At 53.3% G+C, this 12,835-nt stretch overlaps 1 protein-coding gene across 4 annotated transcripts in view; it reads left to right on the top strand.

The window, feature by feature from the left end:
* Positions 1-12,835, top strand: part of KCNAB2 (potassium voltage-gated channel subfamily A regulatory beta subunit 2) — a 96,886-nt gene that overhangs the window by 35,534 nt on the left and 48,517 nt on the right. For 3 of the 4 annotated variants that reach the window (XM_070046134.1, XM_060283935.1, XM_060283931.1), the window contains exons 2-3: positions 5,239-5,367; positions 6,589-6,630. In XM_070046134.1, the coding sequence (XP_069902235.1) occupies positions 5,291-5,367; positions 6,589-6,630 (119 nt within the window). In that variant the 5' untranslated portion in view covers positions 5,239-5,290. Of the gene's footprint in view, positions 1-5,238; positions 5,368-6,588; positions 6,631-10,906; positions 11,380-12,835 lie in introns of those variants that run through there. The other variant, XM_060283918.1, reaches the window with a different exon arrangement.

The raw sequence follows: 12,835 nt of genomic DNA, 5'->3' as shown, positions 1-12,835 counted from the left end.
TGGAAGAGTTTGAGGATAGGTGTTAGCTCTTCTCTAAATGTTTGATAGAATTCTCTTGTGAAACCATCTGGTCCTGGGCTTTTGTTTGTTGGAAGATTTTTAATCACAGTTTCAATTTCATTACCTGTGATTGGTCTGTTCATATTTTCTATTATTTCCTGGTTCAGTCTTGGAAGGTTGTGTTTTTCTAAGAATTTGTCCATTTATTCCAGGTTGTCCATTTTATTGGCATATAGTTGCTTGTAGTACTCTCTCATGATCCTTTGTATTTCTGCTGTGTCAGTTGTTACTTCTCCTTTTTTATTCCTAATTCTGTTGATTTGAGTCTTCTCCCTTTTTTTCTTGATGAGTCTGGCTAATGGTTTATCAATTTTGTTTTTCTTCTCAAAGAACCAGCTTTTACTTTTATTGATCTTTGCTATTGTTTCCTTCATTTCTTTTTCATTTATTTCTGATCTGATCTTTATGATTTCCTTCCTTCTGCTAACTTTGGGGGTTTTTTTGTTCTTCTTTCCCTAATTGCTTTAGGTGTAAGGTTAGGTTGTTTATTTGAGATTTTTCTTGTTTCCTGAGGTAGGATTGTATTGCTATAAACTTCCCTCTTGAACTGCTTATGCTGCATCCCACAGGTTTTGGGTCTTCGTGTTTTCATTTTCATTTGTTTCTAGGTATTTTTTGATTTTCTCTTTGATTTCTTCAGTGATCTTTTGGTTATTTAGTAGCTTATTGTTTAGCCTCCATCTGTTTGTATTGTTTACAGTTTTTTTCCTGTAATTGATATCTAGTCTCATAGCATTGTGGTCAGAAAAGATACTGGATACAGTTTCAATTTTCTTAAATTTACCAAGGCTTGATTTGTGACCCAAGATATGGTCTATCCTGGAGAATACTCCATGAATACTTGAGAAGAAAGTGTATTCTGTTGTTTTTAGATGGAATGTCCTATAAATATCAATTAAGTCCATCTTGTTTAATGTGTCATTTAAAGCTTGTGTTTCCTTATTTATTTTCATTTTGGACAATCTGTCCATTGGTGTAAGTGAGGTGTTAAAGTCCCCTACTATGATTGTGTTACTGTCATTTTCCCCTTTTATGGCTGTTAGCATTTGCCTTAAGTATTGAGGTGCTCCTATATTGGGTGCATAAATATTTACAATTGTTATATCTTCTTCTTGGATTGATCCCTTGATCATTATGTAGTGTCCTTCTTGGTTTTTTGTAATAGTCTTTATTTTAAAGTCTATTTTGTCTGATATGAGAATTGCTAGTCCAGCTTTCTTTTTCTTTAATAAAGTTATTTATTTATTTATTTATTTTTGGCTGCATTGGGTCTTTGTTGCTGCGTGCGGACTTTCTCTAGTTGCGGCAAGTAGGGGCTACTCTTCATTGCGGTGCGTGGGCTTCTCATTGCAGTGGCTTCTCTTGTGCAGCGCAGGCTCATGTGTGCGGGCTTCAGTAGTTGTGGCACGTGGGCTCAGTAGTTGTGGCTTGCGGGCTCCGTAGTTGTGGCTCGTGGGCTCAGTAGTTGTGGCACACAGGCTTAGCTGTTCCACGGCATGTGGGATCTTCCCAGACCAGGGCTTGAACCCCTGTCCCCTGCATTGGCAGGTGAATTCTTAACCATTACACCACCAGGGAAGCCCTTCCAGCTTTCTTTTGATTTCCATTTGCATGGAATATCTTTTTCCATCCCCTCACTTTCAGTGTGTATGTGTCCCTAGGTCTGAAGTGGGTCTCTTGTAGACAGCATATGTATGGGTCTTGTTTTTGTATCCATTCAGCCAGTCTGTGTCTTTTGCTTGGAGCATTTAATCCATTTACATTTAAGGTAATTATCAATATGTATGTTCCTATTACCATTATCTTAATTGTTTTGGGTTTGGTTTTGTAAGTCCTTTTGTTCTCTTGTGTTTCCCACTTAGAGAAGTTCCTTAAGCATTTGTTGTAAAGCTGGTTTGGTGGTGCTGAATGCTCTTAACTTTTGCTTGTCTGTAAAACTTTTGATTTCTCTGTCGAATATGAATGAGATCCTTGCTGGGTAGAGTATTCTTGGTTGTAGGTTCTTCCCTTTCATCACTTTACATATATCGTGCCACTCCCTTCTGGCTTGTAGAGTTTCTGCTGAGAAATCAGCTGTTAACCTTATGGGAGTTCCCTTGTATGCTTTTGTCGTTTTTCCCTTGTTGCTTTTAATAATTTTTCTTTGTCTTTAATTTTCGTCAGTTTGGTTACTATGTGTCTCGGCGTGTTTCTCCTTGGCTTTATCCTGCCTGGGACTCTCTGTGCTTCTTGGACTTGGGCGGCTATTTCCTTTCCCATGTTAGGGAAGTTTTTGACTATAATCTCTTCACACATTTTCTCAGTTCCTTTCTCTCTCTCTTCTCCTTCTGGGACCCCTATAATGTGAATGTTCATGCATTTAATGTTGTCCCAGAGGTCTCTTAGGCTGTCTTCATTTATTTTCATTCTTTTTTCTTTATCCTTTTCTGCGGCAGTGATTTCCACCATTCTGTCTTCCAGGTCACTTATCCATTCTTCTGCCTCAGTTATTCTACTATTGATTCCTTCTGGTGTATTTTTCATTTCCGTTACTGTGTTATTCATTCCTGTTTGTTTGTTCTTTAATTTTTCTAGGTGTTTGTTGTTCTTTAATTCTTCTAGGTCTTTGTTAAACATTTCTTGCATCTTCTAGATCTTTGCGTCCATTCTTTTTCCAAGGTCCTGGATCATCTTTACTATCATTATTGTGAATTCTTTTCTGGAAGGCTGCCTATCTCCACTTAATTTAGTTGTTTTTCTGGGGTTTTATCTTGTTCCTTCATCTGGTACGTAGCCCTCTGCCTTTTCATTTTGTCTATCTTTCTCAGACTGGGGTTTTCGTTCCGCAGGCTGCAGTGTTGTAGTTCTTCTTGCTTCTGCTGTCTGCCCTCTGGTGGATGAGGCTACCTAAGAGGCTTGTGCAAGTTTCCTGATGGAAGGGACTGGTGGTGGCTAGAGCTGGCTGTTGCTCTGGTGGGCAGAGCTCAGTAAAACTTTAATCTGCTTGTGTGCTAATGGGTGGGGCTGAGTTCCCTCCCTGTTGGTTGTTTGGCCTGAGGCGACCCAGCCCTGGTGTCTGCAGTCTCTTTGTTGGGGATAATGGCAGACTCTGGAGGGCTCACACCAAGGAGTACTTCCCAGAACTTCTGCTGCCAGTGTCCTTGTACCCGCGGTGAGCCACAGCCACCACCCCCACCTCTGCAGGAGACCCTCCAACACTAGCTGGTAGGTCTGCTTCAGCCTCCTGTGGGGTCACTGCTCCTTTCCCTGGGTCCTAATGCACACACTACTTTGTCTGTGTGTCCTCCAAGAGTGGAGTCTCTTGTTTCCCCCAGTCCTGTCAAAGTCCTGCAGTCAAATCCCGCTAGCCTTCAAAGTCTGATTCTCTAGGAATTCCTCCTCCGTTGCCGGACCCCCAGGTCGGGAAGCCTGACATGGGGCTCAGAACCTTCACTCCAGTAGGTGGACTTCTGTGGTATAAGTGTTCTCCAGTTTGTGAGTCACCCACCCAGCGGTTATGGGATTTGACTTTATCGTGATTGCACCCCTCCTACCGTCTCATTGTGGTTTCTCCTTTGTCTTTGGATGTGGGGCATCTTTTGGTGAGTTCCAGTGTCTTCCTGTTGATGATTGTTCAGCAGTTAGTTGTAATTCCGGTGCTCTTGCAAGAGGGAGTGAGCACACGTCCTTCTCCTCCACCATCTTTCCTTCCATCTGGAGAAGTCGTTTTTGGGGGGGTTTTGGCCGCACCACGTGGCATGCAGGATCTTAGTTCCCCGACCAGGGATCGAACCTGTGCCCCTGCAGTGGAAGTGCGGAGTCTTAACCACTGGACCGCCAGGGAAGTCCCAAGATAGAGGAAGTAGTAATTGATTGTGTGCAGATGGCTCTGCCACATAAAGAAGGAAGGACTGGTGGGCGAGAGTCCTGTTGCAGGATGCCCTTGAATGGGGGCAAGGGAGAGGGTGTGGGTGCCATGGGCATGGCCAGGAGGGAAGCAGAGTGTTCCTTGTGCTGATGCTGGGGGATGGGTCTGATGCTAGTGAAATAGGAAGCATCAGGTCGAGAGCTATGGGTAACACGGGAAAGGAAGTGTTCGTGATTTCAGGAGAGAGGTGCTGGGTCGTGTCATCTTGGAGAGTGGGGGAGAGAATGGCCTAGAACAGGGGTTGGCCGACTTTTCTTTAAAGGGACAGGTAGTAAATGTTTTAGGCTTTGCAGGCCAGATGGTCTCCATTGCAATGACCCACCCCATCATGGTAGCACAAGTGGGCAATTCATAAACAAATGGGCGTGGAGGTAAAACCTCCAATAAAACCTTATTTACAGAAACTTCTGGCCACTGGCAGTAGTTTGCCGACTTCTAGTCCTGGAGCTCGGCTTTAGGCCAAGGGTCCTCAAAGTGTGTTCCCTGGACAAGCAACACGGGCGTCACCTGGGGACTCAGGCAGATTAAGTCTGTGGTTCGGAATTCTGGACATTAAGCGTCCCTAAGTGCCCGAGCTGGGGGTTGAGGTGTCACCACACAGCAGCTGGGCCCAGGGAAAGCCAGAGACGAGGGCCGCACCCCCAGGAAAGGGCACGTGCATCCCGGCCTGCCCTTGGCTGCCTGTTGCCCATCCCATTAGCCTGTGTGAGGACATCATGCACCCTGCCTTCCCCGGGGCCTCTGGACCAGCATCTGGACTGGCCTTGGGGACAGCTCTGCTCCTAGCGCACAAGGCCTGGCACTCCGCGCGCCCTCCCCTCTGTGGTCCTGGTTTCCCGTCCGTGTCCCTCACTTGCCCGGGGGTGCCTCAGGGCAGGAGTCAGGGGTCAGGGAGGTAAGGCATCCAGGATGACCCTGGGTGACCATGGTACCACTTCCTGGCCTGGGGAAGACAGCCCAGATTCCCAGGTCCACAGACTCCCTGTGCAACCACCATTTCTGCATAGTTTGGGCAACGAGAAAGTGCTCCCAGAACCTCAGAAAAGCAGTCAGGGAGGGGCGGAGGGGGGGCTTGGAAAGAAAGGGTAGAAATCCTTCCCAGTCACGGACTCGACCCTCAGCCTCACCCGGACCCCCGTGGGCCTGTCTGTCTGTCTGATGAGGGACGTGCAGATGCTCAAGGAACCAGGCCTTCGGGATCACAGAGCATCCTGGCCACACTGACTGGTCTTTTTTTAACCGCCTCCCCTCCTTCTTTGCTCTCCCTCCAGGATCTTCCCTCCTTGAAGAAGGGAGTGGGTCGGGACGAGTGAGGCCAGCTCCATGTATCCGGAATCGACCACGGGGTCCCCAGCTCGGCTTTCCCTGCGACAGACCGGCTCCCCGGGCATGATCTACAGGTGACGCCCCCGTGCCACCCCACCAGGCCCTCCCAGGGTCAGTGCTGCCTCTGAGGAGGTCCGCAGGCCAGTCTCCTCCCCTCGGCCCCGAGGAAGGGGCCGAGTGAGCCCACAGGGCTGTCAGGTGCACGCAAGCCAGCATTTTCTCCAAGGAAAGGAGGCTTTTAAGACCAAAATGGGAAAGAAAAAGACCAAGGTTTTCCAGGTGGGATTGAGCCAGGATTAGACCCCTGCCTTGTCCCTGACTCTTCTGAAATATTCCGTGGGAGGTAACAGAGGCCCTTCCCGGTTTCCATCTCTCTCATCTCACACACACTGCAGGTCCTGGGGCCCCTGTGGTTCCACCAGCTCCCCTGACACCCTGAGCAAGGCTCCAAGCCTTACAGGCCTGAGTGGAGCCCGCGGAGGGTGGGGGCAGCCGGGTGCTCGCCGGGCCCCCTTGACCTTTTTGTGGAGCCCGCTTCCAGATCCAGCCCTGGGTCTTTCTGTTTGGAAAATAGCCCAGGTTGAACCACAGGGAGGGCATGGGGAAGGCGCGGGGTGGGAGCCGCTGGCATCATTGTCACGGAGGACTGGGCGCAAGTGGAACCCTGGGGCCCGCCAGTCCTTGAGCCACTGGACCTTCAGATAACTGTGAGGGCCTGAGCCGCAGCGCACGTCCGTGGAAACCACAGGGAATGGGGGCGTCCCTCCTGCATCCAGGTCCTACAAAGAACCCCATGGTCACGTGCAGACTTCCCAGCGTGTTGGGTGATGGGCATTCCTGGGTTTGAAGGTTTTCAACCGTTGGTCTGAAAAAGCATGTTTCATGAAAACCCAAACAGAGGGACTTCCCTGGCGGTCCAGTGGTTAAGACTCTGCCCTTCCACTGCAGGGGGTGCGGGTTCAATCCCTGGCGGGGGAGCTAAGGTGCCACATGCCTGCGCGCGCGCGTGCCAGGTGGCCAGAAAAAAAAGAAACCCAAACCGAGGCCAGGCACAGAGGAGCCCGGCACCCAAACAAACGGGCCTCCACCTCCCTGTGCCACTGGGTGGCGCTGTCACCGAGACTTGGTACCCAGGCACATCCTCCGACAGCCCCGCGAGGGCGGGGTGGGGCTGGGGCTGCCGGGCGTCAGAGATGCTTCCCGGGCTGGCACCTCCTTGTGCGTGGTTGATGCCAACTGTGGCTTCTCTCTCTTCTCTCCCTGTTTCCTTCTCTCTCCTCCATTGCTGTCCGCAGTACTCGGTATGGGAGCCCCAAAAGACAGCTCCAGTTTTACAGGTAACGAGCCCTCCGTTTTCCCTACAACCGGCGAGCAGGGCAGCGGGTGGGAGAGCCGTGCCGTCCAGGCCGGGTGTGCTGGTGATTTCTGGGGCATGAAAACTCCCCCGTAAGATCCAGGCTCTGGTCCTCTTCTCGGTGCCACGACACGGCATAGTGATGAAAGACGTGAAGTCGGGCTCGTTGTGTGGGCTCGTCGTCTAGAATTTGCTTTGATTTGAGCTGAGCTCTCGCCAGATCGCCTTTCAAAGCTCACCCCTCAGACAGCAGGTCGAGTGCTTTCCTGTCATCCCAACTTTGTGCTTCTTAGGTGATCAGAGTGAGAAACGATGCTCCAGGCCCAGTGTTCTCCTCTTTTCCCTGAACTTGAGCTGATCTGTAGCCTACGGAGCCCTCTGGGGTGTGCGGCTGCGATAGGACCCAGGCCAGGGTCGGGACGGATGCACTGGCGTCTTTCTGATGCATTTCCTGTTGGAAATCAACACAGTGTGTCCACTGGGGGAGAGTCTGTCACCAGAGGGACATGGCGCCCAGAGGTCCAGCCCGAGGCACGTCCGTCAGCAAAAGCCCCCCAGGCGGGTCCCTTCCTCCCTCTGTGCAGCCTCTTCCTAACCTGTAGGGGTAGGGCGTGCACCACAGACACGCATGCTCTTGAAAATCTCTAACTCTGGGAATTTACGTTGACGTTTTCCTCCATCGAGAACACGCCAGGCTTACGGAACCCTCAGGGCAGCTCGGCCAGCTTTGGGGCTGGACACTCGGAATGGCTCATGGGGGCAGGGCCCTGGTGTCTGTTGTGCGTCTCGGCCTCCAGGCCTGGGAGGTCTCTCCGTCCAGAACTGGGTCCCTGGCATGTGCACCCGCAGCGGTGACAGAGCTGTGGGGCCGTTATCGCCGATGCACCGGGGACCTCGCTCGGGCGGTGGGTGCTGGGGTCGGCGCGGGATTTCCATGTGGCTTTTTCCTTCCCACAGCCTTGGCACCTCCGAACATGACCGTGGGCCTGGGTCCTCAGGCTAATTTTGCTACTGCTTCAGTGCCTCCCATGAGGTCTCACCCCTTACCAAGATCTCTAAAGGGGCGAGCGAATCTTTGATTCTACTGGAATTTTTGCTAGATAAGGTCTTGCTTGAAATAGTTAGGTCTGAGCTTGCAAATGCTTACTGAATGAAGTGTTTATCATCATATACGTATGTATGTGTGTACGTATGCATATATGTGTGTGTATGTGTGTATGCATATATGTATGTGTGTGTGTGTATGTATGACATAATATGCCGAATGAATGCATGCCATCCGTCCACAAGGATTCAGACTGAATCCTTGAAACCAAACATGCACTTGAGCCGCATCCTCAGAGGTCCTGGGCCTGCCTCACTCCTGGAAGGAAAGGAGTGAGCTGAGACATGCAGGCAGAAGAATCCCCGGAACAGGCCAGCCGGCTGAAAGCGCTGGTCCTGTAAGAGGTGCCAAGTAAGTCGCGTCGAAGTGAACGTGTGCTCCACGCCCCTTCCTGCTCCCTGGACCCCCTGGATCCACCCTGTGGTCTACGCTCTGCGACCCCTCTGGCTGAGCGTCCGGTCCCCATGAGGTCTTCTTGCCCCGTGGACAGGCCCTGCTGGAGAACTGAATCTCCAGGTCTGAAGACCACCCACCCCCAGCCTCTCAGCTCCACGTTCAATGCCACAGGCTCTGGCTGTCCTGCCTTTTGGGGCTGCAGCGTGGTTACTTCCCACAGACACTTGGCATCTTTTGTGGGGCCTCTGGTGATGACCTCTAAGGGGGTGGGGTCTGTGTTCAGCAAACTGGGTGCCACTCCCAATGGGGGGTCCTCGTCACCCAGGTACTGGCACGGCTCTTGGATGGTTATTTAAGTCAGCCAGCAGGGTGGCACCCCCTCCTCCAACAGGGCAAAGGTGTCCAGGGCCCTGCCCTCGAGCAGCTCACAGACGGGTAAGGGAGGGAAGACCCTGTACCTGTCAGCTTTTACACAGCGGCCGCATAACAAACTACCCCCAGTCTCGGGCAGCAACAATAAGCATTGATTCCTTGCTCATGTCTGTGGGTTGGCTGGAGTCAGTTCGTCTAGGCTGGGCTTAGCTGAGTTGGTGTCTGAGCTGCAGGCTGGACACCGGTGTTCACCATCTCTCCGTCCTTCCTAACCAAGGGCCATCCCAGGCCTCTTCTCACGGCACAAGTGCCAGAGAAAACAGAGAAACACAACTGTCTCTGAAGGCCGACGGTTAGAATTGGTACAGTCACTTCTGCTCATTCTTTTGGCCAAAGCGTTCTCATGACCAAGCCCAATGTCAAGGGGAAAATATACTCCCCCCCGACCCGTGGGAGGATTCATGGTCACGTGATGCAGAGAGGGGGGAAAGGGTCGGCCATGGTAGTGCAATCTACTCCGAACCCAAATCATTCTAACAGTATCTAGGAGGCAAAGTGGGTCATGGGGGGCTTCCCTGGTGGCACAGTCGTTAAAAATCCGCCTGCCAATGCAGGGGACACGGGTTCAAGCCCTGGTCCAGGAAGATCCCACATGTCGCGGAGCGATGAAGCCTGTGCGCCACAACTACTGAACCTGTGCTCTAGAGCCCACGAGCCACAACTACTGAGCCCACGTGCCACAACTACTGAAGCCCGCACGCCTAGAGCCCATGCTGTGCGACAAGAGAAGCCACGACAATGAGAAGCCCGCACACCGCAACGAAGAGTAGCCCCCGCTCTCCGAAACTAGAGAAAGCCTGTGCGCAACAACGGAGACCCAATACAGCCAAAAATAAAATAAATTTTAAAAAAAAATAGTGGGTCATGGGAGAGTCCAGAGAGTTGGTGGCGTTCCGAGGAGGGAGGGGTCACAGCCAGCTGAGAGTCAGGGAAGGCTTCATAGAGCCTTTGGGCTGGACCTTGAAGACTGGACAGAATTCAACAGAACCAGGAAGAACATTCCAGTAGATGCGACAGCCTGAGCACAGCTCGGAGAGGCGCCCTGAGGACAGGAAGGAGCGGTCACACCATCTGGGCCATCAGGGACAGGACAGGATGGAGAGTAAACAGAGACCAGACTGTAGAGGCAGCTGGGAGCCTGAGGAGAGAGGGCCAGGAATGCCAAGCAGAGGAGCCTGGACTGCATTCAGTGGGCACTGGGGAGCCATCGAAGGTGTTAGAGCAGGGCAGGGGGCAGGGCTCTGCTGCAGGAAGGAAGCCGGGTAGCAGGAAGTGAGACGGGGGATGGAGAGGCTGGACGAGGAGGCAGGAGAGATGGAGAAGGGCTGAACCACAGGAGCCACAGGAAGAGAGAGTGAAGGGTACCAGGAGCCACGTCCACGGGGCTTGGTGTCTGAGGTGCAGGTGCTGAGAGGGACAACGTGATGAGAGGAGAACGGTGCCCCGGGGGAAGGAGATGAGCCTCCTCCAAGCACGTCAGGCTGATGACCGCCACCCAGCAATAAGGCCCACTACGGCCACTTCCAGCCAGTGGGTGACACGTGACATGGAACCTGACAGTGGGCTTCAGGCTTTAAGAAAAACCATCCCAGGGAATTCCCTGGTGGTCCCGTGGTTAGGACTCTGTGCTTCCACTTCAGGAGGCATAGGTTCGATCCCTGGTCGGGGAACTAAGACCCTGCAAGGTGTGTAGTGCAGCCAAAATAAATAATTTTTTTTACAAAGAAAAGAAAAGCCATCCCAAGTCCATCACGAAGGCCTTTCCAGGTCATCACCCACCGCCAGTCACCTCCGGTTCCATGCCCTTCCCCGGCCTCCCATTTCTTTCTACTCCGGATCTGGTGAAGTGATCCCCCCACCCCTTGTAGCCATCCCCGTTAGCAGGTTTGTCATGGGGTAATCAGCTCAGAATCCCACAGGCACCGGCACGATGTCTCAGCTAGAGGATAGTGTCATGCTGAGACTTTGGGGGGATCCTAGTATGACACGAAGGGCCCTGCGGTCATGAACCCGGAACGGGGGCTCAGCATAACGTCACCCCAGGGCTCAGCCTCAAAGCGTTTTCCAAACCTCAGGTCAGGGCTGTGAGGAAGGGTCGCCACACCCCCGCCTGAAGAGAGAAGCAGTGTGGTGTCCAAATAGCAAACTGCAGGAACCTTCCAGCCATTTATAGGTCCTGGCAGTGTAGGACGTACAATCTGGGGCACGTCCCGGTGGAAGGGAGGTGGGGCGTCCGTCTGCGTGTGCTGAGGGTGCGTCTTGCCAGACCTCAACCCCTTCACTGTGGGCGGTGGTCACGTGCCGTGGGGCCCCGGGCTCCCCTGCTTGCAGTCAGTTAAGAACAAGGTGGGACGGCAGCCGCAAGCCTGGGTCCCGCGTCCTCAAATACCGGAAAGCACAGCTTGCGCCTCTCCACCTGCGGTTCCCAGGGTCAGGTCTCGAGGCGGGGGGTGTGCGCCCGAGGGGATGGCAGGACCCCAGCCGGCGCCCCCTCCCAGCCAGCACGCAGGAGGCTCCCTTGCCCGGCTGCACCGCGGAACCGCACTTCCCAGGCTTTTAGGGGAAGAGGCACGCTCGTGAATAATTCAGCCTCTTTCACTGAGATGCAGACGCCCTAATAGGACTAATGGACTCGCTGCCTCCAAACCCGACCCTTGTGGGACTTATTCACCAATTGCTTCTGACGTTCTGCAGTGACACTCCCTAATGAAAGAGCTGCTGCACCAGCTCCTTAAACGTCTTGTGAACCCTAATAAACTAGACTGTGTCCCTTTTAACCAGCAGACGCCAGCGAGGCAGGTGAGTGGTCCCTTCACCCCTTCAGCCCCAGGAGGCAAGTGGCAGCTACCTTCTTTGGGGGGGATGCTGCTGGGGAACAAGCATCCCGGGAACAGAAATGACAGGGACAGCTTTCGGGGATGCGTTTGGCTGGTCAGAAATTAGACCCTCTATGTGTTTTCAAAGCGGAAAACCTCAAAAAAAAAAAAAAAAAAAGCCACAGCCCTAGGTAACCACGGGAGGGAGGAGGGTGGGCGTTCTGCTGCTTGAACCTGCTCGCTTCCCAGTCCCGCTGCTCTCCCGCCCAGGGAGACCTGGGCTGCAGCTGGTACCCTGTCGGGTTCCCCGCTAAGATCCAGCATTTTCGAGTTGCCCCCCTCCTGCTGGCAGCAGGAGGCTGGGTGCTGTCTGAAAGGTCTGTTTCGAAACACAGGCCTGAGAGAGCCGGGGGCTGCTTCTTTGGGCCTTGGTTTGCTGATGCTTCGCGAGCAAAAATAATTTTGTTTTTGCCCTGACGCGATGCTGTGCATTTTCCAGCTGCGCTCTGGGATGATTTCGAGCCGCTGCCCTCCATGCTCCCGCTTTAGGACCTTATGCCGGTTTCTCCGGTGTCGAGACACGTGTCGCCGTTTCAAAGAGACTTTCCGGATTCCTTCCGGATCCCATGTCTCGTGCTTTGGTGGCTTTCAGTAAACAGACCTCAGTTCAGGCATTCCAGGTGGAAGGCTCTTCAGCAAGGTCGCGATTCCCGTGGACTTAATGAGGTTAATGTCTCTTTCCATTTTTCCGTGTCACGCGGTTCATTCCCGTGAATTCCCCAGACCCCCGTCCACAGGAATAGATTTGCAAAAGGCAGGCCCCAGCACGGGGGGGGGGGCCTGTAGGCTCTGTAATTAGTGATGGCTATTAAAGAGGGCTGATTTTTCCTGAGATGGGGGGGCAGGATGGCAAAGAGGAGCGAGCGGTCGGGGTCTCTGGGAAGCCAGGTGGCCAAGGCAGGAGCCCCAACAAGGGGAGTCTTCGAGGGGCCCCTCACCCAGGGACCCAGCCCTGCTCGCCTGCAGAGGAAGCCGGCTTATTACGCTGTCCTCTCCCGCTGGACAGCATTGGTGACGGTCCGAGTCCCTCTGTGTCCTTCCTCTCCCACCCTCGAGGACCTTAGGAGGACGAACGCCTCCCAGCCCCTTCCTCGCTGTGCTCGGCCCTCCGGTCACAGACCCCCTTGTGGGCGTCAGGTCCTCACCCTCCACCCTAGGTCAGGGGCCACTGTGCTCGCCCACGGCCCACCCCTCCTCCCACGAGTCCCCTGGCCCAAGCCTGCCCTGCACCACCAGGACCCTCACGTCCAGCAGGAGGCTCTGGGCTCCCTCCATGTGGCTGGTGGCCCTGCCCCACCCAGGGGCCCCTCCCAAGGCCGCTATAACTCGAGATGAGGAGAGATCCCAGGCAGGAGGGACTCCAGCCCCACAGAGAGGCT

This window comes from Globicephala melas, chromosome 1 (genome assembly GCF_963455315.2).
Source record: "Globicephala melas chromosome 1, mGloMel1.2, whole genome shotgun sequence".
Lineage (NCBI taxonomy): Eukaryota > Metazoa > Chordata > Mammalia > Artiodactyla > Delphinidae > Globicephala > Globicephala melas.
Note: the sequence above shows the minus strand (reverse complement) of the source record. Positions and strands in the feature narration are given on the sequence as shown.